Source organism: Macrosteles quadrilineatus, unplaced genomic scaffold (genome assembly GCF_028750875.1).
Source record: "Macrosteles quadrilineatus isolate MER2022 unplaced genomic scaffold, UCM_ALF_1.0 Scaffold_1__1_contigs__length_201487025, whole genome shotgun sequence".
NCBI classification, from domain to species: Eukaryota; Metazoa; Arthropoda; class Insecta; order Hemiptera; family Cicadellidae; genus Macrosteles; species Macrosteles quadrilineatus.
The window spans coordinates 67,467,354-67,493,884 of NW_026542594.1; the positions used below are offsets into that span (position 1 = coordinate 67,467,354).

Genomic DNA, 26,531 nt, shown 5'->3' on the forward strand with positions numbered 1-26,531 from the left:
TCAGTGTTAGGGTGCATTTGTAACCTAATAGTTGAGATTGTCCAGGGTCAGGTGCTGACTGTGATGAGTTAAGCCTATTACGCGCCACTGTTCTGTAGCTGCGGTCGTTATCACGATTACGCCTCCTGTCTACGTTTTGTTGATGTCGCGTCAGAGGCAAAAAAACAAAGAAAAAACAACAAATAAACTAATTATAGCTACACAAAACAACGATAAATACAGAAATTTAAGTTACAATCGTGCTAACACGATCCGTTGTAGCGGCACAAAACGACGATAAATACACAAATTTAAGATACAACCATACTAACACGATCCGTCTTGGGGGTTATGTTTACACAAACTCAAATAGTAAATATTGAATTGAAAAATAAACAACAGCAATTAAATTATACAGCTGATCAAAATGTAAACAATTATGTTCTTCATAAAGATAACATGGGAACTTTCAAAGCCACTGGGGCAGAGTCCAAGGGACTTTTTCAGAAATGTAAGGCCAGTTTGCAAATCTACGCGAAACGCTCTTTCCAATGAGACGTCAACGGATAAAATCGGTTTAGAAATGGCGGAGGAGTTCAACCGACAAAGTTTCATGTAGCGTATTAATTATATAGATGAATTTTTTTCTCTGTTCAAATTATTTAAAAGTTGTTGGCGTAGGTACCTAACATGAGGGGCACTGAATATAGGCCATCTTCAAGTTGCTTGGTCAGTACATTAACAAATCAGCTAACAACCTTCTTGGGTAATTTATCCGCACTTTTATCTTACTCATTGCATTAGAGCCATAGCCTTCAGTCATCTGGGGATGGATGCGGTCCCACTTCTAAAGAACCACCACTACCAGTACCAAAATCATTTTGATAAATATTTTTAAGTTGAAGTATATGTTTTGGTTTTGGAGCTTTTGAGTGAATAATGAGTTTTTCTGAGGGTAGAAAAAATTAGATCAAAACTTATTTACCACTCTATGTACAACTACAGACAATTGTATTTTCATAGACTGGCAAAAAGGCAATCTCCTGTGTTATTACTATACAGTTATAGCAGGAGTATAAGTATGACTTTAAAATGGAACGTGCAAGTTTTGCAAGGTGGTTTTGTCATGAAAATTGAAAATAAAGATTTTTAATAAATTCAGAATTGGTTAATGGCTTGTAAACGTAAATGATTAGATTACTAATAAGTGTTCAAGCATAATTCATAGACAACTCCAATCATTGAACTTTTTCCATTACAGAATAATGTACCCAGTAGTAACCATGGTGGTTATAACAAAAAGATTCAGTATGAATACAGGACAACAACATCGGGTTCCTCAGTCCCAGGTAAGAACCAACAGACTTTTAAATAAAAAAAAAATTTTGAAATTACGATTAAAAAAAATTTGTTTGTAATATGAAGCACAGATATCTTCAATAATTAAGTATGTACTCCTATAATAATTTATTGTTTTATTTACTGTAAACCTTAATTACCGTATTTTGTTTACAAACTCAAGAAGTATCAAAAATGAAAAAATATCTATATACTACTTACTTATCTATATACAATAAGGGTTTTCTATGTTACATACTTTTATTGCCTGACCTATTCAACCGGTTTATACGATTGAGGTGTAATTTTAAAGCTTATATCCTGTAGAATGACAAATCATAACTAAACACTAAACAGGCGGTTACATTTAGGAGTATTTGCCCCCTTGCTTTTTTTATCTCTGAAGACTGCTTTCAAAGGTCCAATGGTGCTGATTAACTTTTTTAATAGCAATTTTAAATGTTAATTAATTAATTGTGTTTAACAGCTTTAACCTTCAATTGGTTATTTACAACAGTCAGATCCTAATCGAGAGACAGAACTGTTTAAATGGAAATCAATATTAAATAACAGGCTACTTTTATTGATAATGAAACATGATTGAGGTACCGTACCTAAATTATACTCTTGATGGCATATATTCAATAGACAGGTTTTAATATATTGTAAATTAATATAGGTAGTGTTTATGTATATAATAGACCTAATCGTCTCAACAAAATAATCTGATTACCGTATATCAATTCTCATGATTTCTTATGGATTTTTATTTTTCAGCATTAAAAATAAAAGCTCTTTAAAATCCTCTTTGAAAGGTAAAAAAAAGTATTGTATTATTTGTTTGCCTCAGAGACAAATTCCAAACCCAATTAAAATGTGCAATTTGTGCACCCGTGCCCCTCATTTTTATTTGAAATACACATTGTTAGGCTTTGTACACATTGTTGAAATACCTAATAATTTGTTCATAAAATTTAGAAATCCGTCCCCTCTACTTCATTTTGCATTAAAAAGCAATAACACTTAACAGCTGAGGTTTTCCAAATCAGCTGCAATATATACATTAAGCGAAAATCAGTGGTAGAACTTCCCCTCAAACCGCGACATTTTTTGAACGGAGTATAATATTATATTTGTTACAAAACAAAAACGGACCAATCAGAAATAATGTGAAAAGAACACTTCTCCCTGAACAAAAATATATCTAAGAAATTATATCCTTGACATTTTTCTCAAGTATAGAGAAACAACACGTTTGTTTTAATTTTAAGTGTTAAGTGTACTGGGTGGAGGTATTTATCTACTAAGGAAAAACTTGTGAAAAACTTTATTTAGATCGGTCCATATATCTAGCAGTATCTCGGTTGGTATTTAGCGGCAACTGTTCAATTCAAATCAAGCTTACTTTGATATTCAGCAATGCTTGTACACATTTTGTTGGTCATTTTTAACCCTTTGTCAGTATTAATTTTTAACCCTATATATTTTAACTAAACATTTTGTAATAATGAAATATACCAATCAATGTGTACTGATTGATAGATGCAGCTTTGCCTGTGGCCGATACTCGGATGCGGCAGAACATCACCGAGCTAGACTCTCTCTTGGACGACCTCCACACGGCCCAGAGAACTGGATTTGCAGACAGTAAGACCTTGAATAATGTATGACTATAACTCAAACCAAACAAAAAGAAGCAACTTTTTTGCAATTGCCTTTTAAAAAGAACTTCAAATGCAAGACAAAATGAGCACACACCGGTTCAAAGTTTCAAAATCAATTTACAAAATTCACTGGTGTGAAGTTTGATTCAAATTTAGCATGTACTTGTTACTTTTCCACTGTTAAAAAAATAATGAATGTTCAAAATATAACACACTAGCAGAGTACCAGTCCTTCTTGCCGTATAAGTATATAATACTTATTACAGTTATATACTCGTGCTTTGGGTTTGCAATGGGAGAGGACACGGTTTAAGAAAATTTGGTTCTTTTAATTTACGGTATGCTATAGCTAGTATAGCACATCTACCATAGACATAATGCACTACCACTGGACCTAAACAATACAAAAAGTGAAATTCTCATTTTTACAGCTTTTGTTGCTAGTTGGTTCAAATGAGATTTTGTCATAAATGAAAAAAATAATAGTGCTGCACCCTGTTGGTAAGCCTTATAACTTTTTAATACTGTTTAATATCATAGAACCAATTTGTGTAGTTGAAACAGCTGACAAAATTCTTTTACTCCTTTTAAATATGAATACTCATTTGGTTGACATGGGAAATTCCAGAGCCACTGGGGCGGAGCCCGAAAGGATATTTGAGATAATAATATGTCTATGTTAATCGGGAATGTGAGCTATCACCATACCAAATTTCAGCCCAATCCTGACCAGTAGTTGATGCGTGATGGAACTTCAAACAAACAAATAAGCAAAGAAACAAACACACAAACCTTCACATTTAATGAAAATAAATTAGCACACATTACTTTTACCTTAAATCAGGCTACATGTCCTCCAGTATCCATGAACAATATTCACCTCCCTCAAGTAACAGAAATAAAATACTTGGGCATGCACTTAGATGCAAAGCGTAATTGGAAGGCACATATCTGGACTAAAAGACAACATCTAAATTTAAAAACAACTAAACTTAATTGGCTTCTTGGATCTAAATCAAAACTCAGTACACAAAATAAATTGTTACTGTACAAAACAGTTCTAAAACCAATTTGGACTATGGTATTCAGCTTTGGGGATCAGCAAGTACCTCAAACATTGAAATTATTCAACGTTACCAATCAAAATTATTACGTAAAATTGTCAACGCTCCTTGGTTTGTTACCAACAGAACACTTCACAATGATCTTCAAATTCGAACAGTCAAATAAAAAATTACAAAATCTAGAGAAAAATACATTATACAATTGGAAAATCATTCAAATCATCTAGCACTTAATTTATTGGACGATCACAACACCATTTACAGACTGAAGCGACATACGATATTGGACCTCGCATTCAGATTTGGCTGTTATCAAAATTCTCTTTGTTAGCTAGTGTTGACAGTGGTCAATCACTAGCTCATGTTCTTCAAGTTAATGTTTTATTATTATTTATACCATTTGCTTATTGTTCAACTTGAACAGATTGTAAATTAAATAAAGTTAAAATAAACATTTATAATATTAGTAAGATAAGATATGGGAATTTTACCGATTCTTTTGCAAGGAAATTTACTGCAGAAGAATAATTGTGTTCGTGTTCTTTCTACGACTTTATAAAACGACAGACATTTTGGGTACTACCTAATTAAGGATAAGTGTAATAGTCACAAAGAAGTAAGGTTCAGAGGAAACTTGCTTTATGGGACAACCATGCTCTTTTTTCAGCTCTAGTATGTGTTGTGCCAGAAATACGAGCGGCAAACACTGTGCAGAAAGTCCTATAGCAGAGGCCACAGGGTCTTCCTCCACCGTGAGCGTTGTAGTTCATAATGGTGTGGGGGGCGGTGCTTGACTTTGCCCTAGAAACCAGCAACTAGTGCTAGGTACCTCTGAGGCCTTAAAGTGTATTACTGGGAGAACCATTGGGTGTTCCCTCTGTACCTACTTCTCTGTGGTAATACTAATAAATATTCTTTGCAATAAGATTTTTAAATCACCAGAGTGCCTTCTTAACAAATATATGCTGGCAGAGACCAGAGATCAATAATGTTTTGAACATTTTCATGGATTTTCTAACTTTTATCTTTTTTTACCTCACAGTTCAAATATAGCTAAGATTCCCGAGTGCTTAAAGTGCTTGCCTCTTGTAAAGGGAAATGCCTGATTGATCATAAGAGTAATGTTGCGGTGTTCTTAAAATCTGGATGTGCAACTTTCTACATAATCTGTTGCTCTTTAACAAGTCTATAAAATCAGCCAAAAAAATTAGTTTCATCCTACATTGCTGAATGAGAAAAATACAAGTTTAAACTAAATTAATATCAAGCCACTCAAAGTAACACTGAACCAAAATAATTAAACTGATTAAAGTCGATAACACAATTAAGTCACTGTCACAACTGGAACTGTCACAATCCACCACTGCCCAATAAACTTCTAACTTCTGGTGCAGGAGCATGTGCGGCTGCGAGGTGCGAGGTACAGTTCTGGCCAAAGTTAGGTAAAAAACCTATACCTCTGAGGCTTGTGTGTTGTATTGGTGCTGAAAAATATAGCTGTAGCGCTATAGCTTACACAGCCCTGCAAATTGGGCAGCTGGGAAACCCCTCATTAACAAGGCTGTCATATATCGTTCACTCAGCACCTACTACTTGTGCCCGTATATGTCAGTGTTATAAACAAAACCTTCTCAAAAGCTGAACAAGGATAAGATTTAATCAAAATGTTATCAATACAATGGCCTATGATATTTTATAACATATCAAATAAAACTACTATTCAAAATATGTCATTATTTAACTCTTATGTTTTTCATTCACTAACCAAATTTTACTTCTAGGTAGTGTGGCGAGACTTACTTCTGGTATCGACCCTGGATTATTGTAAGTGGAGTATTTGCACTAATATAATGATAATATTGTTATTGGTACCGTACATTACCTACATGTTTCTGAAGCACAAGTACCGGAACTGGTTGCCTCATCACTTGCATTACGGTTTACATTAATTTATAATGTTGTACGAATTAAACTTCATGACACACTACCTGGGTATATGGGGATCAGAAGATAAAGATTATGTGCGAGGAAATAAAATGTTTGCTTAGAATAAGTAAGAATATTGTGACCCCTTTTATTTTGTTTATCATTTTTAATTCTTGTGTATTAATTTGCCATTATTAAGTTACTCCACTACAACATGATTAACTAGGATTGCTCTCATAGAGCAGTGAAAGCCAGTTGAGCGGAGCGATAACGTTTCATGGTTTTTAATAAAGCAATAAATAAAAAAAAATATAGATACAACTATATCACCAGTTTAACTTATCAGTTTTGCAATGTACTATCAACATCTATAACAAGTTTCATAGGGAAAGATGTGGACATTACATACAATATCCTTTGTAATGGTATTTTTCCTTTGTTTGCTTGCTAAGGTCATCTGGTGAACCCACAGTTCTGGTTGAACCTGACCTTAAACCTAAACCAATTGACATTTTCTCAATCTTGGCCAGATTTTGCAATTCAGGCAGAAATAATCCTGCATGGATCCATACGATGCAACTCTTTAAAGAATGTCCTTGCCTGCTTTGAGAGAATTGCACAAATAGTTGTCAACATACCTTTTATGAGGGTTCCTTTTCTTAAATTTTGTACAGTTAGCATAATTATGAAAGGCATTGTTTTCAAGCAAAATGTTCTACATTCAACTATCTCAAACCATTTCCAGAAGTAGTTGTTCGTGTGTTTATTGCTTGTCTTCATTTTCTACAAATATCAGGCAGTGTTTGAGAATGCATTCTGAAATTTTCCTTAACATGACACTCTTATGTGAATTAGGAATTTTCTTGTAAAACAAATACGCAAAAAATACTTTATTCTTCTTGGTAAATAATATACCCCAAGTTGTTACCAACACAACAATCAATACAACAAGTGTGTTGCCAACACGATGATCATCAAAAATATTTCTAAGTAAATAATAAGAAAGCATGTTCATAATAGCCTATTTAAATAAAAATAATGATTTGAAAATACTTAATTATTTAAAACTGCATAATTAATTTCCAATAACTTAAGATAAATGTTTTTTGTTATAGAGTGAAAATTTAAAAACGTACGTTTTCAGGAAAAGCACTTTGCAAATTTTTTCCCCTTTTTTCAAAACTTTCACTATTTTTTTTATTTCATTAACATTTGAAGTTTCATAAAATGTCCATGGTAACGCAGTATCTTTGGTAGTTTTCTTTTTAAAGAGCATCTTTAGTAGAAAAACACAAAATCCTGTCACGACCATAAAGGACGTTTAAATGAATATTAAAAATAGTTAATATTATTTTTATAACTATGTTTTGCTATAAACTAATTTACTTTTATGACCATTATACAATAAAAAGGTCATTGAGCTTTTGGTATATTTGGTCTTTCTAGAAAAAAATAAAAAAAACTCAAAAAATAGAAAAAAACCAATAAACTTTTTAAGTTTGTATAACTCCGAAAAAAACATACATGAGACCCGAAAAATCGTTATGTTTGTATAGAGGTGTGCTTCTTTTGTGTATAAAACATTGAAATATGACGATATTTTAATTTTTGAAATTTTTATGATAGAAATCATAAACGTGATGGTCAGGGACAAGCGGTACGGTCGTGAATTGTCTGGAATAATCTAAATCTTTCTAAACAATCCTTCAATTATACTGTTAGTTATAATAAAACTATGTGTTTCAATTGAACTAAACTGTTCAATTTACAATTATATTAAAGTTATTGTCACGACCAAACACACTATAATCCATAAGGCTGGATTGGTCGTGAAAAAAACCGCGATGGTCGTGAAACTTTGGTCGTGAAATTACGTGTTATTTGGCTCTGTTCTGGCGGTAGCCCTGCACCTCATGTTCGAGGATACAAAGTGGACTTCTAGGTTAATCTAGCAATTGAAATATTTTATAAACAAAAATTAACACCATGCCTACTTCGTCGAATGACTATGTACGGTCATGGACACACCAAAATTACAAAAAACACAATCTTTCCTTTATTAATCTTGTAATTCATCCTTTCAACTCAAAACGACCGGCATTACAATCCTGACGTACACCCCGAACTAGTCTCTAAAACCAACTGACTCCATCGACGCCAGGCTTGCCACTGTCGTGCTCCAAAGTTGAAAATTTTTCCCAAATGGTCGTGATGCCAAATCGAGGGACAGACTTATTTTGTCATGGTAGTCAGTTTGTAATGACAATAAAATTATAATATGCTCCTTTTTTGTAAGTTTAATAACCATTGATGACATAAAAATATGGCTTCATATATTTCGGCATGAATAATTAGTCTAAAAACAGCGTGAAAGTTGGAAAATGTACCCTAGGGACACGTCATGGTCGTGAATTTCGAAACTTTAAAAATACGAAAAAAATACCTAGAACCTATTTAAAACCAAATAAATGTGTGTAACATGTTTCCCCCGTCCCAAAAAATATAAAAACACATAATAATAAACTACAAATCCAGTATCTACGAAGTAAAAGGCCAGGGACATGAAAACGTACGTTTTTAAATTTTCACTCTATAACCTTATTTAGCTTCGTAAATCAAATCTATCAAATACTGTACCTATTCGATTTACAACAGCTTGGCCTCAACAAGTTTAAAAAACTTGTCGGCGAGGTCCAATTGATGCATAAAACTAACAAACAAAATGTTTACATTTTTTCTTTTTCTCTAGAACAAAGATTTATAAATATATACTATTTCTACAGTGGTTTGTGGCAGTCACTTTAACTTAAAACAAAGTAATTGGCAGCACACTAAAAAATCTAAATGTAATGCCATAAGTAATTGATATTTGTACATATTTATTATTTATGTGTTAGAAAGTTTACATTGAAGTTGATCCCAAAGAGCTTCGCTTCGCTCCGCTCAAAAAATTAAACATCAATTTGGGACACAAATTCAAAAACAAATGACAAACTGCGAAGGGTTGTAAACTTTTCCATAATAGGGGCAGGGGAGGGGTGGAAAACCCAGTAAAGAGGGTGGTTCTTTTTAGGTAAATGTTTAAGATTTTTATACAAATTATTGATTGTACACTACTTAGGTCTACTCCTTTGCTGACATATATTTTTACTGTACAATCTGAAAGAAATGTGGTTAATGTAGATTTGATGAAAAAAAAAAACTATGCCATGCTGTACTTTTTCATCGAGAAGTTTTGATAAAAAATGATTGTGGTTAAAGAAACAATTGATCTTAGATTCTAACAGAGCTACAAAGGTCATTTCAATGCATTCTATTTTCACCCTGAATTCATATTCGGCTTAGTATATGTATACCTAAGTGTGCCTTGTTATTCTGAAGGGGAATGATTGATAGGTTGATTGAGTTGTGTTCAGATTGCAAATGGTTTGGTAACGTTTTCAGAGAACCTATCGACTCGAGCACCCCCAAGACCAGCCTTGTATCACACTCCGTGGAGGAGCACAGATACGGCAGTGTAGGGGGCCGTACTAGCCCAGCGCGTGATGTGCGACGAGAGCTTGTCTTCACTGGAGGCTCCAGACAGCGTGACCAGAACTCACCAACACTCCCCACCACCTCGGTGCCTGTAGCACGACAGGAGATATACCGATATGAAACCAAGACCACACGCTCCAGTGAGTGTAGCATTAACTCATACAGTAGGATTTCTTAAAGAAACAAATAATTTTCATGTTTAGTAAATCATTTCAAAAACATATCACTGACCTTATCTTGCATGTGGCGGGAGATTCAATAATCTAAAATATTTTCGAGACACACATCGAAGTGTACACGTCAGCTAATAAAGAGCTGAAATCGGCGCCATTCTGTTCACCAATGATTCAGTATGCGGCAATGAGCCTTGTTGTGACGTACACACGAACTAAAGAAGCTAAGAGTAAGCCCAGGCGCATATTGAGCTGTGCGGCACAGTCCGGGCAGTGCAGCACAGTACTGAGCAGCATTGGGTAAAAAGTATCCGTCGCACAGCAACATCGCTAATTAAGAAGCAGGCCCACTTTTATAAACGGGCAGACTGGGCATATGCCCAGGGGCGCCGGAGGTTTGGGGGCGCTCACCGGGTGCCCCTCAACCATCGCCTGTCCGCACTAGTAAAAAAGGGGGGCACTGCTTTGGGTTTGCCCAGGGCTCCACTGACCCTTAACTCGGCCCTGTTAAGAAGCAGTGTCATCCAGTTCTTGTATGTGAGCGATACAGTTTCTTGTGTGAGCATGTTGTCAAATTATTTGGATTTTAGATCTGAGTCACATTCAGATGGTGATCTAGATTTATTGAGCGAAGCTCTTATACATCAACTCTTATGCATTTCGTAATATGCAAACTCCTCCTAGACGGCTGAAGCAATCATTTTCAAATTTTGCATGGTGATAAAGTTCATATCGGTGAGTGCTAACATCTATATGGCTTATAAAGTTCTCTAAGGAATTAGCCCCATGGGCCCCCAAAATTTCAATGTAATCCTTATGGAAGCAGTATTTGACACAATTAAAAACAAAGGCATAAGATCAGCTGTTGACTTAAAGGAATGATTGTAACAGTTATCAGATAGTAGAACAGAAACTGTATGGATCATAAACATAAAGAAATGATGTCCTTAGCTTGAACCAATAATAGCATAACCATAATAATTTTGGACGTTTTTTCACAGTTTAATTTAATAATAATAATACAAACATGCTTGCTTTTGGGCTAGTGACGTTATTTGTTTATGATCAATACCATCTCTGTTCTAATGATTACTTCTTGGATTCAGTTGACCATAGGTGTATTTATAAAAGTGTTCCATTGGTTTATCATTCAAACTAAACATTTTTATGGCTGTAGACAAAAAAGTCAGTAGTTATAAATAACATTGTTAATACAATGGAATCAACTTTATGGTGATGGCAGTGTGTGTTAATTGATGAGGCCCCTGGCCCCTCTCACTAGAGAGGCCCCTCTATTTTCTGATCCTTCGGAAGGCTTGAATAAGGGGTAGAAAAACACGTGGTATATTGCTTCAATTCGATGAATTTGCCTTATTTTGTTTTGAACAATCGGATCGACGAAAAGACCTAGGAGAGTAGTTAATAAAATAATAAGTCTATTAAAAATAGTATATTACGTTACTAGTCCTGAAAATAAGTGTTTATCGGACGAGTGTTGTCGTTCCCGTGCGAGACGAAGTCGAGTACGGGATTACCATACGAGTCCGGTACACACATTTTGGACGAGTTACGTACGATAGTTTACGGCATACTACTAAATCCGTACAAATCCTTATATATTTCCACCAACTAAAGGACTAATAAACACTAGTCATAACCTCTGAGAGAGGTTATGTTTTTGTTTATAACCACTAATTGCCACGAAAATACAGTATAATCAGCTGATTGGTGTCCGGTAAAACTCATTGCAGAACAGTATTACGCAATGAAACCCCATTTGAATAAGCTGGCGGCAAACAGCTGTTTTCTGGACTAAATCCTTGCGTGGAAAGTTCATCAAAATAACGTAGTGTGGCGTAAAAATTATATTATTAGGGGTCTTAGGTTGGGTCCAACATTTTTCATTTCTTTCAAGTTGAGTAAACGATCGTAATCTTTGGGCATCAGATCAAAATCGGGTAGTTTCAGAAATAATTAATTTAATCATTTAAATAAAATAAATAACTAAATAAATAACTTAATAATAAATACTATAATCGGCTTATACAAAATCTGGAATTGCGGCCAAATTGTAAGGGTCTTCTGCGGTCACAGTAAAATCGTGAACATCTTCTACGTTCACCGCAAAATAGTTAACATTATACGCGATCGCGGAGACATCTTTGTCTTCTGCAATCGCGGCAAAATCATGAATGTCTTCTATGGCCGCGAAGAAATAGATAGCATCTTACACGAGCGTGGGGATGTCATCTTCGTCTCCTACGATCACGGTAAATTCATGAATGTCTCCTATGGCCGTGGAGAAATTGTTTGTGTCTTGCGGGATCGCTGAGACGTCATCTTTGTCTTCTCCGATCGCGGGGATCTACTCTTCATATATCTACTATGACTGGTACTATGGCTAACAACAGTGAAGCTAGTATAAGTATAAGTGAAGCTATTTGCTTATGTTAAGTGTTGTTTTCACAGCCAGTGGTAACAGAGACTTGTCTCCTCCCCGGGACCGCAGACAGCCTTCTCCATCGCCCGCTCGGCAACAGCTTCAGTCTGTGCGGACTTACAACTACAGCAGCTCCGATGATGTGCCTCGAACCCCCACCATGCACAGGTATACTAACCAATTGGTTATACAATTGAATAAACACCTCCTCGTTTGTCGTTTATGTCGGTATTGTGTTCATTATAAACAAAAGTCTAGCAGTTGCTTAAAAAAAACCTAAATTGAAAATCAAAGGAGAACTTTGTGACGGATCATTATTTCCTAATGGACATCATTCATTTTCTAATGGGTCAGAGATGCAAGGAACAAATGTGTGCCCTTCTTTTTGAACTTGTTCCTTTGTGTTCAGCATTTGTCTAAAGGTAACAAGTAACTAATTAAATCAACTACCTATTTTTTATGAATAAAAAACATTCATGATCGAAACCAATTTTTTAAATACATAATTCTTATTTTCAGATCTCCATCACCAGCTGGTGTTCGCAGCTCATCGAGTACAACTGTGAGGCAACAACAGTACAACAGAGACTTTTCCCCCGAGGGCTCTAGGCAGCCTATGAGGTCAAACTCCCCCTCGCCTAAGAATCCCAGGACCACCAGCTCCAAGGTGACATCGGTTAACAACTATTCCTACAACTCCACATCTAGAGACACCAGGTCCCATGAAGTGCCTCGCAGCCCTCCTCCCCATCGTTCCCCCTCCCCTGTGTCATTCAACGCTCCTCCCATCCCATCACACAAGTCTACCTCCGTCAAGTCCTATTATGAGCAATCGAACAACGCTCCTCCCTACGTTAGACCTCAGTCCCCTCAGCCAGTGCAGAAGTTCAGTCCCTCAGATCCGAGTAGAACTTTGACGTACCAGGTATCTCCTCCCCCCTCCTTCCCTCCACAACCCACAGTGATAACTTACAAGTACTCGAGTCAGACGACACACTCCACTAAGTACCCAGGAGAAATGTCCCCACCGAGATATCCTGCTGAAGAGAATGCTCCACTACTACCTCGACCTTTCCCCACACCATCTCCTACCCCTGAAACACAGCAGCAACCTCCTAAAAAACTAGATGATCTAATGGCTTCCTTTGGTGAAACTGAGTACCAGGTTGGTTGGAGTTTTATGTAGTTAATTTAGCTGATAACTTGTATAAGCACAACTGAGTTAGCTTTGACTTTAAATTGATATATTTATAATTAACTAGCTTGATTGCGGGTGGAGTTAACAACTTAGGCCCCTATCACACTATGCTGGCCTGCCATGTCGCCAGCGCCGTGGCTATTGGTCGCTGGCCACGTTGCCGGTCACCTAGCTAACTTGGACTGTTCAATGCAGTCCAGTTTTCTAGTCGTAAAGATGCCATCTAGCAGTGAGTTAAGTTACATGTTGTTAGAGCCACTGGGGCAGAGCCGATTGGGCGGATCATGAAATTGATGGTGTATAAACCTATTCCATGAAATTCTACAGGTATGTACCAAGTTTCGTGGCAATCGGTCCAAAGGTGTCCGAGCTCATAACGGTCAAACATACAAACTTCCTCTTTTATAAATATAGATTTATATATTAATAGTATATATTTAATACGCTACCGTACATACAAACTATGTTCCCGATAAGACTTTTTTTTAACCCACCCCGATATCAAAAAACTTTTACCTATAGGTTGTATAGATGTGCAAACTATTTTCTATTCAATACTTCTATTTTTTATTCAATCCATGAAACTTGAAATAAACTAAAAAAAACAAATTTGTTACATTTTCACTTTAAAATTATTTTATTTTATTTATTTATTTTATTTTAACTAATAAGTCTAAATCAAGCTGTTTGGTTTTTATACGTGATATTTGTATGTATATCACATGAAGGCATAGTATGACATACCATGATTGCAGAGAGATAAGCACGACGTTGTCATGGTGGTGGAATAAGGCCACAACGTTGCCGTGATAGCTTGGAAAACCATGATATACCATGATTGCAGAGAGATAAGCACGACGTTACCATGGTGGTGGGAGAAGACCATGACAACCATGATAACTTGGAAAACCATAATATACCATGATTACAGAGAGATAAGCACGATGTTACCATGGTGGTGGGAGAAGACCACGACGTTGCCGTGATAGCTTGGAAAACCATAATATACCATGATTACAGAGAGATAAGCACGACGCTACCATGGTGGTGGGAGAAGACCACGACGTTGCTGTGATAACTTGGAAAACCATTATATACCATGATTACAGAGAGATAAGCACGACGCTACCATGGTGGTGGGAGAAGACCACGACGTTGCCGTGATAACTTGGAAAACCATAATATACCATGATTACAGAGAGATAAGCACGATGTTACCATGGTGGTGGGAGAAGACCACGACGTTGCCGTGATAGCTTGGAAAACCATAATATACCATGATTACAGAGAGATAAGCACAACGCTACCATGGTGGTGGGAGAAGACCACGACGTTGCCATGATAACTTGGAAAACCATGATATACCATGATTACAGAGAGATAAGCACGACGTTACCATGGTGGTGGGAGAAGACCACGACGTTGCTGTGATAACTTGGAAAACCATGATATACCATGATCGCAGAGAGATAAGCATGACGTTACCATGGTGGTGGGAGAAGACCATGACGACCGTGATAACTTGGAAAACAATAATATACCATGATTACAGAGAGATAAGCACGACGTTGTCATGGTGGTGGGATAAGGCCACAACGTTGCCGTGATAGCTTGGAAAACCATGATATACCATGATTACAGAGAGATAAGCACGACGCTACCATGGTGGTGGGAGAAGACCACGACGTTGCTGTGATAACTTGGAAAACCATAATATACCATGATCGCAGAGAGATAAGCACGACGTTGTCATGGTGGTGGGATAAGGCCACAACGTTGCTATGATAGCTTGGAAAACCATGATATACCATGATCGCAGAGAGATATGCATGACGTTGTCATGGTGGTTGAAGGGGGAGATGACACAGAGTGCAAAAACATATACAAAACACGATACACGGAACGGACAAAAGTCTAGACTTTACCTCAGCCTGGTCACGATCGATTGTCAATGTCCCTTCGTGTTTTTTCGTTTTTTTTTTGTAATGTGTGTTCGTTCCATGTATCGTATATGTGTTTTGTATATGTTTTATTTATTGAAATCTGTTAACGACCTTCGAATGAAGTGATCACTTGACACCTTGAGGCCTGAAGATGGTTCAAAACAAGAACCGAAACTAGTTGCCTAAATCAGCAACAAAGGATTACTATATGCAGGTATTGTAAACCATTTTAAGGACTATTTCATGTTATAATAATGGCAACGAGGATGGGATAGTTGTTGTATACTTCGTGAACAGTTATGCTTGGCGTCATGAAGCATTTGCTTGCGGAACGCATCCTTGACTGTTTGATCTGCTCGTTCCGCAAGACCGTTGGATACAGGATGATACAGAGGAGTAAGTATGTGGTGAACTCCATTATGTTTCAAAAAACTATAAAATTCTTCAGATCTAAATTGTGGTCCCCCATCGGTAACAACAGTATTTGGAAGTCAGAAAGTTGCAAAACAATGTCTCAGCTTCTTGATAGTGTGTTTAGCGGTAGTACCAGTCATGTAAAATACCTCAATCCATTTAGAATAACTATCTACAACCAACAGAAAGTCTTTTCCTTGAAACTCGGCAAAATCAAGATTAATTCTTTGCCAGCAATGATGTGGCCATGTCCATGGTTGTAGGGGTACAAGTGGACCAGATTTACGTATCTTTTGACATATCGAGCATTCCCTCACCATGTTTTCTATATCTCTGTCCATTCCTGGCCACCAAACAAAGCTGCGTGCCAATGCCTTCATTTTTGATTCGCCAGGATGTTCTGTATGTAGCAACATTAGTATTTATTTTTGATGAGTAGAAGGTATCACTACACGATTTCCCCATAAGAGACACCCATGGTCCACTGATAATTGTATGCTTTTATTTAAGAATGATTTGATATTTGGATCATCTGAAAAACTAGGCCAGCCATTAACGGTGAAATCAAGAGCCTTTGATAGGATTGGATCAAATTTGGTAGCGAGGGCTATTTCCTTTGAAGTGATCGGTAACTCGTGAGAAGAGGAAAAGAATGCTATTTCACCCACATCATTTTCATTGGCACAAGGTAAACTGGATAGTGCATCAGCGTTACTTATGTCACTCACTACCTTTCTTATACTGAATCTCATACTGATAGGCTGATAAGATTAAAGCCCAGCACTGAATACGGCACGTGCAGCAGCTATTGTTGGGATACATTTGTTTGGATTAAGCAAAAATATGAGAGGACGGCGATCTGTCACAAGTGTGAATTTTCTTCTGTAAAGAAATTTATGGAACTTCTTAACGGTGAATATCAACGCCAGGGCTTCCTTCTCAATCTGGCTGTATTTGACTTCTACGATGGCATCCTGGGGTTGTTACTAAGATCATAAGTCCTGTCACATATTTGGTGAAGGTAGAAGGCCGGACAAGGTTTGCGCATGCTGACCACCTTAGAACAAGTCACTTGAAATGCGAGGAAGAAGAGGACAATGCCACTGTACAATTTCCAAGAGAAATCTATTCACGCCCTAAAGAGATAACATTACAACATGACGATGCAGCAAAATCTCCATCATCACATATCAGACAACAATGTTCATCTCCTAAATGTTCATCAACCAATATCCCTGTTACAAACTATCAGATGCTGTTATTCGACGCTCTCAAATAACCTGCAGAATGCCAAAAAATTAGATCTATAAAAATAATTCCTCCCTTTGTCTAAATATATATGTATAATTTTGTTTTGAAATAATTTTTTATTTTATTTTGGAAGGAGTTGTTGTAAAGTAAATTTATGTTCCATATATATAACCAGAAGATTGGTTATTTCTTATGATTTAATTTAGAAGGCATAAGGATATGCTCACCAACAATAGTCGATGAACATTATCAGAGTTTGGATACTAGTGACTTTTAAGATCATTCCTGTCATTTTATCAATTAATAAATTATCCATTATTAATTTATTTGGACTATTTCATGTTGTAATACTTGTCATACTTATTCTTTTTTGATACCTTACAATTCAACTAATTGCACGGATACACAAACCACAATTTTGAAGGATGACGCTGCCTATTTTCCAATGGTTTCATATGTTTTTTTTATATTTGAAGGACGTCCTGGGTGAATCATGTCCTGGGATCATCAACAATATCTTTTCTCCCTTTTTTAAAATGTCTATACCACTAAAACTGCTGTCTATGGGACATACATTGATCCTCATCTACTACTTCTGGTGTTGTGAGAGAGAATAAGTCCCTGTATTGGACTTGCTGAGCTTCTCTAATAATTCCCACTGTACTGGCATGTTTCTCAATAATAACATGTTCAGACTAAAGTCAAATACAGTACACGATCTGACACAAACAAAGACTGAGGCCGAACTCTAAGCAATTTTGTGTCAAAGAACCGCCCGAAATGTGGAAGGGAGATGTTAAGTGACTAAGTGACTTGGACATGTGGTGTTTGGCCTTGTATATCACACTGTTTGTCTCTTGGAAAACCAGTCTCCCCATTTTATAGCCATCTTTGTGTATGGAGAAGATAACATTATGTACTTTATGTAGTAAAAAACTCAAGATTTATAAACAGTAGTAAAAAGACTTCACAAATTTTTCAAAGTAACGAGGTTTTATGAATTGTAACATTTTTCTCTCTATAACAGATGAATCGATTATCTACAGTTGTAATACATGTTTGTATTAAAATTATGTTTCAGCACCACCATGAGACCAGCTCTCGCTACGTCCCTGTGAAGGAGCCGATGGTACAGAAGGCTGAGGCTCCGCCCCCCGCTGCCCCGCAACCCCCTCCAACTCCCCCGCCGTCTGGACCCAACCACAACTCAGCTGCCATGCAAGCTAAGTCTAAGAACATCTCAGGGCCCCCAGTATACTACCCTCCTGGTGTGGAACTGTTTTCTAAGAAAGAAGAAGCCATGACTCAGTACCAGGTATATTTGTATTATTATTCATAATTATAATATATATTATATATTATATATATTATTATATTATATTATTATATATTATATATTATATATTATATTATATATATTATTATTATATATTATTATATATTATATATATATATATATATTATATATTATAATCTAAGGCTTTCACTATGGATAGAACAGAATATTTTGTTATGCTAAATTTGTATCAAGTTTTAGGTTGAACAAAATGAACATATGTACCAATTGTTGAATTAGGGGTTGAGGACCGTGTATGCTGCTCTCAGTTACTCATTTCTGTTTTATTCACCAACTTTTTAACTAAGCCAAATCAATTTTTTTTGTGTTGCTAGCCTAGTGGTTAGCATCTCGGACTTCGGAGCGGGAGGGACGGGTTCAATCCCCGGCACATCCACAAAACTTTAATGGGTTTGGACCGCTTTCCCTTAAAAGTGTTTGAAATGACTTCATTACAAAAATGCCACTGGCAAAGAAACGAGCAAAAAAAAAAAAAAAAAAATTGGAATGTTATCTTTTTGTAAACAAAAGCATATTTGTACCAAACAAACTGTAATAGTATTGTAAAACTAAGAGATAAATTATACCATTGACATTAGCTTACTCCAGGCTAAGATTGGCTACAACTGTGTCATTCTACAGATGTGGCATCCACCTGAGGTATTAAAAAATAATTATGCCTCCACAAAATTAGTTCTTATCATGTTATGATATTTTTTGAAATCTATTTAAATAGATTTGTCCTCTGGATATTTTATTTTAAAACAAGTTGTTGTAATAAGTGAATAGTGCACACCCTGGTGTCGCTGTTATCTAGCATCTACTTTCTACAATAAGACATTATTGATAAGTGGCATGATGTAAAATGGGATCTGAGTTCTACTTCAAACTATGTAACCACAGTGGTATGCCTACCCAGTTATCTCTGGTTATCTGCTAATTGTAGAACTAACTATTCTGTTCCAGAGTGGAGGAGGAAAGTACAAAGCAAAAGCCAAGTATGAGTATGAGTCAAGCAGCAAAATGAAGACGAAAGAAAGTTCTGGCAAAACTGTGGTCCCAGTGTGCCTTCCTGTTTGTTGTGCTATGCCATGTGTCATCATGTAAAATATTACTTTTGTATTACTTAGCTTTAAAACAACTTAATGTACAATATTTTAAAGATCTAATACATGTATAGCTTTCATTCAAACGTAATCAATAACTTTTATATAATAAGTATTGTAAAGTGAGCTTGGAAAATTAATTTGTTTGTGCAATAAAATGCTTAAGTGTTACCCTTTGTAGATAGCTTAAAATAGAGCTCACTACAACCAAAATTTGTTATATAATGAAAACTTTTCATATCATGCTCAATGTAAATAGTTGGAACTTTCAAAATAACCTTTTAAGCAAAAGATAGCTTGAATAAAAATGTCTTTAATTTTGAAATCAAAATACAGCAAGAAATGGCTTAAGTAGGTACTTCAGAGAGTTCAGTAGGTACAGTAATAATAGACTTAAGAAACGTTTTAAAACTTTTATATATTTCCTTGTAAATAAAAAATAATAAATACAGCAGGAGCCTGTTGCATTCAAACTTTTGGTTTGCCTAATACATTTTAAAATTTCCCGACTAGTACTATACAAGCTGTACTGTAAAGGTTAAAATTATACAAATAACTTAACATTCATGCCCCTAAAGCTGCAAGTTGCTTAATCATGTTAAGTTCAAATAACTTTACTGTATGTAAAAAATATTGTCGAATGATAGCATGATTTTAGTAATTTGTTTATTGCATGTAAAATAACTTATAGTTGACTAATTAAATATTAAATATATTTGTTTAGTCATAGGTGTTAAGGAGTTTTATGCTTCTAGTTCCAGAACCGTGGGTAACAACAACATGTTATCAAACTTGAAAAACAAATGCCTTTACACATTAATAATGTACTAATAACCATGTAATGATCGGTATGATAATGATTTATATTTAATTTACTTTGTTTCAGTTAAAACATCAATGTTCATTAAGAGTTAACTAAGTTTCAAGGTTAAGCCGATTGACATTTAAGATCGACTCTGTAATATTGTATTTATAAGCCTAATAAATTGTGTAACATTGTTTCACTAGTGTTTACTATACCTTTTTGCCAATTTTCCATATGGGTAATAATTGCTATTACCGTATAATCAAGAATTTATAGGGGGTTTGAGTATGCAGTGGTGTAACAGATTTTTACGGCCCCCTGCAAACTTATTTTTTAGCCCACCCCTCCCCTCCCCTTATGAGTTAATAAGTTATTATTAGACCACAGCCCTCCTCCCAGAGTTATTTTTGGACCACCTATACAATGATCAAACAGATTCATCATAGATAGAGTAGTAAATAAATTATGGGTTATGTTCCATAAAAGGGCGTGTTAGGAATCCTTGGAGGCTAGCGGCCATCTTGGATAACTTCAAACAGCTGCTGAAGAGTTAATTATCATCCAAAAATAGTTTTTCAAACACCAAAGTAATTATAATGTAAAAATCTAGTATACTGTAAGATTAGAAATGTTGTTTGTTGTTTTGAATGTATTTCTAAGGGAGTCCATGAAAGCCAACGACCATCTTGGATTTGCCTGCCATAAGAGCAGTGTTAATTTTGTTATTTTCAAACAGCCCCTGAAGAGTTATTTACCACCAGTTTTTTCAAATACCAAAGTGATTTTAATTTAAATATCTAGTATACTGTGAGATCAGAAATTTGCTTTGTAGTTTTTAGTAATTGTTTTTTAGAACGTCTAGACTCCAAGGACTCTTTATTTCAGTCATGGTTTGATTAAAAAGTTACATCACTACATCATTATAACAATATTAGTGTTTATAAAAGTTTTTAAATAAAATAAAAATACCTCATTTTTTCATCCGTATCAGAATGTTTATATCAAGGAGGTTATAGTTGTTACGATTGTTACATCTCACCTCTATAAACTAAACTAATGTGCTTTATGAGTTGATAAAAGATTTTTAAGAACTTTTGTTATAGGCCAACCACAACTTATTCGATTTTAATTTTTTAATTTACGTGCCCGTAATACATAACAAAATAATAATGTTTATATATTATTAACATTTCTTTTTTCCTTGTACTCTTTTACTTTTATGATGGCTGGTCATAGACAAAACATCAATTCTAATACCAAGAGACAACATTATTTATGTTAACTACACACACAGTCCCAATTACATCACCAGACTTGTAAGTTTGAAGTGGAGTAGCGCTATAGTTCTCCACCTTTGTCTGACAGGACTTCTAGCACGCTGAAGAACTAGCATCTTAAAGCTGCTGGATCTCGCAGCGAGAACTAGCTGCTGAAACAAGCTCCATGTGACAGGGGCTGTTTCATTCAATTTGTGTATAACCAGCTGTTTCAAATATTAGTGTAAATTTCAAAGTATTTATCTGTTCAAATGTAACAAACATTTTCTCCCTAAGAATAACATGGGAACTTTGAAGGCCACTGGGGCAGAGCCCTGATGGAATTTTAAAGATGTTTTGTTTGATGGCAAATCTACAGGCCACGACCTATCCAAAGACACCTTAAACTTGGTCAGCGGATGCATGGCAGCTTCAAAACAATTATCACAAAAAAAAAAAATTGGCCTATTGAGTACTGTATACAGGGTTAGGCAAAAGTCTGGAACCCCCCAGTTAACTTTTTAACGCGTAGCAGTAGGAAAACCAAACTCGGCACATATTTACAACATAAGAAATTGCACTTTTTCATCAAAGTTACATTTTTACCCCAGCCTATTTTGGGGGCAGCCCCAAATTTTCAAATGTAAACACCTATCATTTGACGCCTCATTTTAAAGGGTTTATCAAGAGAAATTGAATGGCGCAAACCAGAGGTTAATATCGCACCCTTAATCAAAACGACAAATATTTTAATTTTAGGATAAGCAAACAAGATAAATTAGAATTCATTTCCTACTACTGGATTGTTAGTTATTAATAAATAATAATAATGTTACCTTCTTCCGTTCCAAATGACGGAAGAAATGGCAGTCATTTGGAACGGAAGAAGGTAACATTATTATTATTTATTAAACAAGATAAAGTCTGGACACCCCCAGTAAACTTTATTACGTGTGGCAGTGGGAAAACTAAAGTCGGCACATGTTTACAACATAAAAAAATGCACTTTTCATTAAAGTTACAACTTTTACCCGGCCCCCAAAATGGGGTATTTTGGGGCAGCCCCAAATTTTCAAATGGAAACACCCATCATGTGACCCCTTTTAAAGAGTTTCTCAAGACAAATTAAATGGCACAAACTAGAGGTCAATATCGCATACCTAATCAAAATGGCAGTCATAAAATGGATATTTGATGGATTATAATCAAGCACTAATCTTCAAAATTAAATTTTGAACCTACTTTTTACAACCTAGGTAGGTCCTACTCGATGCGTTTTCCTGGACTGTATTGACAAGTCCCATTCTTGTAAAAATGTGCGGTGGCTGATCGAAAGTACCCTACTGTAAAATAATTAGACTGTATATTGTTTATCTTGTTAGACTTTATCTTGTACGCTTGTCTTAAAATAAAAAATGGCTGCCATTTTGATTAGGGGTGCGATATTGACCTCTTGTTTGCACCATTTAATTTGTCTTGGGATACCCTTTAAAATGAGGGGTCACATGATAGGTGTTTACATTTGAAAATTTGGGGCTGGGTAAAAATTCTATCTTTGATGAAAAAGTGAATTTTTTATGTTGTATACATGTGCTGAGTTTGGATTCCCCAATGCCACACAATAAAGTTAACTGGGGGTGTCCAGACTTTATCTTGTTTGCTTATCTTAAAATTAAAATGGCTGCCATTTTGATTAGGGGTGCGATATTGACCTCTGGTTTGCACCATTCAATTTCTCTTGATAAACCCTTTAAAATGAGGGGTCACATGATGGGTGTTTAGATTTGAAAATTTGGGGCTACCCCCAAAATACCCCATTTTGGGGGCTGGGGTAAAGTTGTAACTTTTATGAAAAATTGCAATGTCTTACTGCAACGCGTTAAAAGTTAACCGAGGGGTTCCAGACTTTTCCTAACCCTGTATAGGTACCTATAGATTAATCTGTTTAATTTTTTGATCGCCGTATCCATACAGATAGTCGCAAGGGAATCTCCATGTCCATGTCTCTATGTCAACATAATTATTGTAAGCATGCACTGAACTGCCGCTGAATTGCAATGACTGAACCATTAAAACGACCTTGTATAACAAACGCACGTAGCTCAGGCTACTACTGCTATATGACTACAGATAAAAAATAATTACACTGTGTAGGCTTTTCAACGAGCCTACCCCCAGCACCCTCAGACGACCGGTCGCTGAACAGTGCGCTGCTGAAAGTGGATCAGTTATTGCCGCACCCTGTACGTTTATATTGAAGCGTTGTTGTTATGCGTTTAATGGTAAATGAGAAAATTCCCAAAAACTGTAAATATAAAACTCCCATGTTATTTTAACGGAGAAAATAATCTGTTGTATTTTGCTTGTTCATGGCCATATGTTCAAATGTTGAACCTTTATTGTAGTAGCAAACTTTAGTATACTCATTAAACTCGTGTTATTTAATTAGGGAATACATAACATTTTTAAGGGGATACTTTAATGAAAATACAATAAGGCAAATAGAAATTTGCTCTGTCTGCCGGTTTGCTGTGACGGGGGAACACATAGTATTATCGTGTCTACTGACTTGCTACGTACTAGCTTTGAAAAAGTATGTTTTCTGTGCTTTGACTATTAATACAACACTAGGCCTAGTAGTAGCGAAACCAAGCGTTCGAGCGCTGCCCGGGTCAAACACAATGCACAATAGTGGATTAAGAAGACATTTTAAAGTAAAAATTGTATGGGCGTATATTTTTTATGTTTTGGTTTTGGCGTAATCTAGCTTTAGTCATATAATTTATTATCTGGGATGGTGGTGTTTATAATGATTTTACTTTACATTTTATGCAGCACATACTTGCAGTTTCATCTTTAAATTGGTGTCCATTGCGATATTTGCATAGGTAGTTACTGTATTCATTTTCTGATAACAATATGATGTTCATTTGAACCTTTCTTGGCATTATAGTGAAACAATTTAAGTTTGTATACAAGGCAACGTAGCGTATTTTAGTCGTTCTTACTCTACTTTGTTCATTTTCTTGTTTCCTTCGATCTGATGGACTACGATGAAAATATATTTTAGTAAGAATATTTTCGTTAGAATACTGGTCTACTTTGTTTTAGCTATGCGGGATTATAGTTTCCTGTTATGACAGGGAATACCTATTCATCACCGTCCTTTCAAATTATAGTGAGTTTAGCCAACGAAACTTCTAATTACTGCGTGTTCCAAATCAGCCTGCACCCCCCTTAAACATTGAAATACGATGTGTATCAAAATTTTTGGCAAAAATACGAAAAACATAATAAGATTCTCTACGGACTGATAGTTTATTTTGAATGTTCGAAATCTTCGATTTATCGAATGTTTGAATTACCAAGAAAAGACTGTATTGAACCTTAAAGTAGTATTAGGCCCTAAACATAATCATAATTGCTACGCATAAGCTTACATAGGATCTGAAATTGCTACTAGTTTTTCATTACAAACAATAAAATAATTTTCATGGTGACGAGAGAATAATTTTTTTAACTGTTCCATGCTGTGTTATTTCAACCTGAGGATGTTGATGTTTTGAATATTGAATTTAAAAGTTTTTGTCTCAATTACGGTACCTACTTATTAAGATGAGAGACACGTCCAATAAAAGGTGATGAATCAGAGACAACATAAACTACAAATATGAAGAGAGAGAAACAAAAGCAATCTTGGATACAGACTGATGAATTAGTAATTATTGAGTAAACTGTGATTAATTTGGGTGGATTAATATACAAGACGTTTTCCTTAATTGAAAAAATAGGTGGGTGGGAAAATTAGTTTATTACTATCGTAATACAAACCTCCTTAAGGTAAGTTACTATTGTGGGATTTGTACAGGACAGCATAGGTACTTCTTGCCAGTGGGTAGATCAGTAGCTGGGTTTTTGCAGATTATCACATCCATCATAGGAGGCGACATAGCAGTTCCAGCAGTTGCTGGTACATGCTGGTTGTTGAAGTCCTGGTGGTAAGTGGTTGTGTATGGAGGTGGTTGCTGATGAGTCTCTGTTGGGAGGTCCTGGAACCCACCACGAGCTCCTGTAGTCTGCCCCAGGACGGCCGGTGGTCCTCCCATGCCCAGCGACGGAGGACAGCAAGGACCCGGGTTGTTAGCTCTGCATTTTGCTGTCGGTGGTTTACACATGGGGTGAGGACATTGGTCTTGTAGTCCGTTTCTTTTGACACAATCACAGGTCAGCACAGGAGGTTTGAGAGTCGCGTCGATGAAACTCACATACTCCGAGGTCTCTCCCTTCATCTTGTCGTAGTCGCTGGTCGCACGGATCTCGTGGGTCTGCACACTCGTGATGTAAGGAGGTCGAGGGTTTGGTGGCATCCACGACTTGCAATGCTTCTTCAGATACTCCGGGTACGAGCCTAGAGATCGCATTGCGTCTTGGCCTGACTGTGGTGGAGTTGTTTTGCACGGTCTGTCGTCGAACTCGCCCAGATACATCTTGACTTGCTCCAGTAGATCTCTCCGTCGCTCTCCAGTGCCGTGGCAGATCTCCTCGTCGTGACGGTTCCCTACTTTACCTCGGCTTCTATTATCTTCACCGGGGACGCATCTGTTGCCACTGAAGTCTGTGATGGTTTGAACACGATTGTTCCTCGGCCCCTTCTGCGTGCTCTGCTCGTTACTACGTTGACCACAGCATCCCACCATCGTGTTGATGTGTTGTGTACTTTAAAAAAAATAAAACTACTCGGAATTTAACATGTCATGAATTTGAATGTAGTGTTATAGGTGTTTTTGTTTGCTAATGTTTAAACAATCAACAGCTGACAAATCTATATCAATCGTTGGCTAGTTTATTATAGATTTTTGATTCTACATTAAAATCTACCATTGATTTTGTATCCCATGTAGCCTAAATAAATGTTCACAGTCTGAGTTAACAAAAACTTACCTATTATCAAGTAAAGTAATAGATTTTAATTTCGTTTCTAAATTAAATGGTAGGTTTGAAACCATTTTTAAGGCACTTCCAAAGAACCAACCCCGAAGAAGAACCATGATCCCGTTGCAAGGCACGGGTATAACTGCTAGTAGATGCTAGTAGATGCTTC

General features: G+C 36.1%; 1 protein-coding gene across 1 annotated transcript in view; it reads left to right on the plus strand.

The window, feature by feature from the left end:
- The window catches only part of LOC128983481 (serine/arginine repetitive matrix protein 1), a 44,837-nt gene extending 24,464 nt beyond the window's left edge, over positions 1 to 20,373 (plus strand). The window contains exons 4-11 of the mRNA XM_054402778.1: positions 1,241 to 1,328; positions 2,860 to 2,964; positions 5,827 to 5,869; positions 9,416 to 9,648; positions 12,151 to 12,289; positions 12,641 to 13,286; positions 18,009 to 18,242; positions 19,230 to 20,373. Coding sequence (XP_054258753.1) covers positions 1,241 to 1,328; positions 2,860 to 2,964; positions 5,827 to 5,869; positions 9,416 to 9,648; positions 12,151 to 12,289; positions 12,641 to 13,286; positions 18,009 to 18,242; positions 19,230 to 19,370 — 1,629 coding nt within the window. The 3' untranslated portion in view covers positions 19,371 to 20,373. The remainder of the gene's footprint in view (positions 1 to 1,240; positions 1,329 to 2,859; positions 2,965 to 5,826; positions 5,870 to 9,415; positions 9,649 to 12,150; positions 12,290 to 12,640; positions 13,287 to 18,008; positions 18,243 to 19,229) is intronic.
- Positions 20,374 to 26,531: the final 6,158 nt, after the last annotated feature.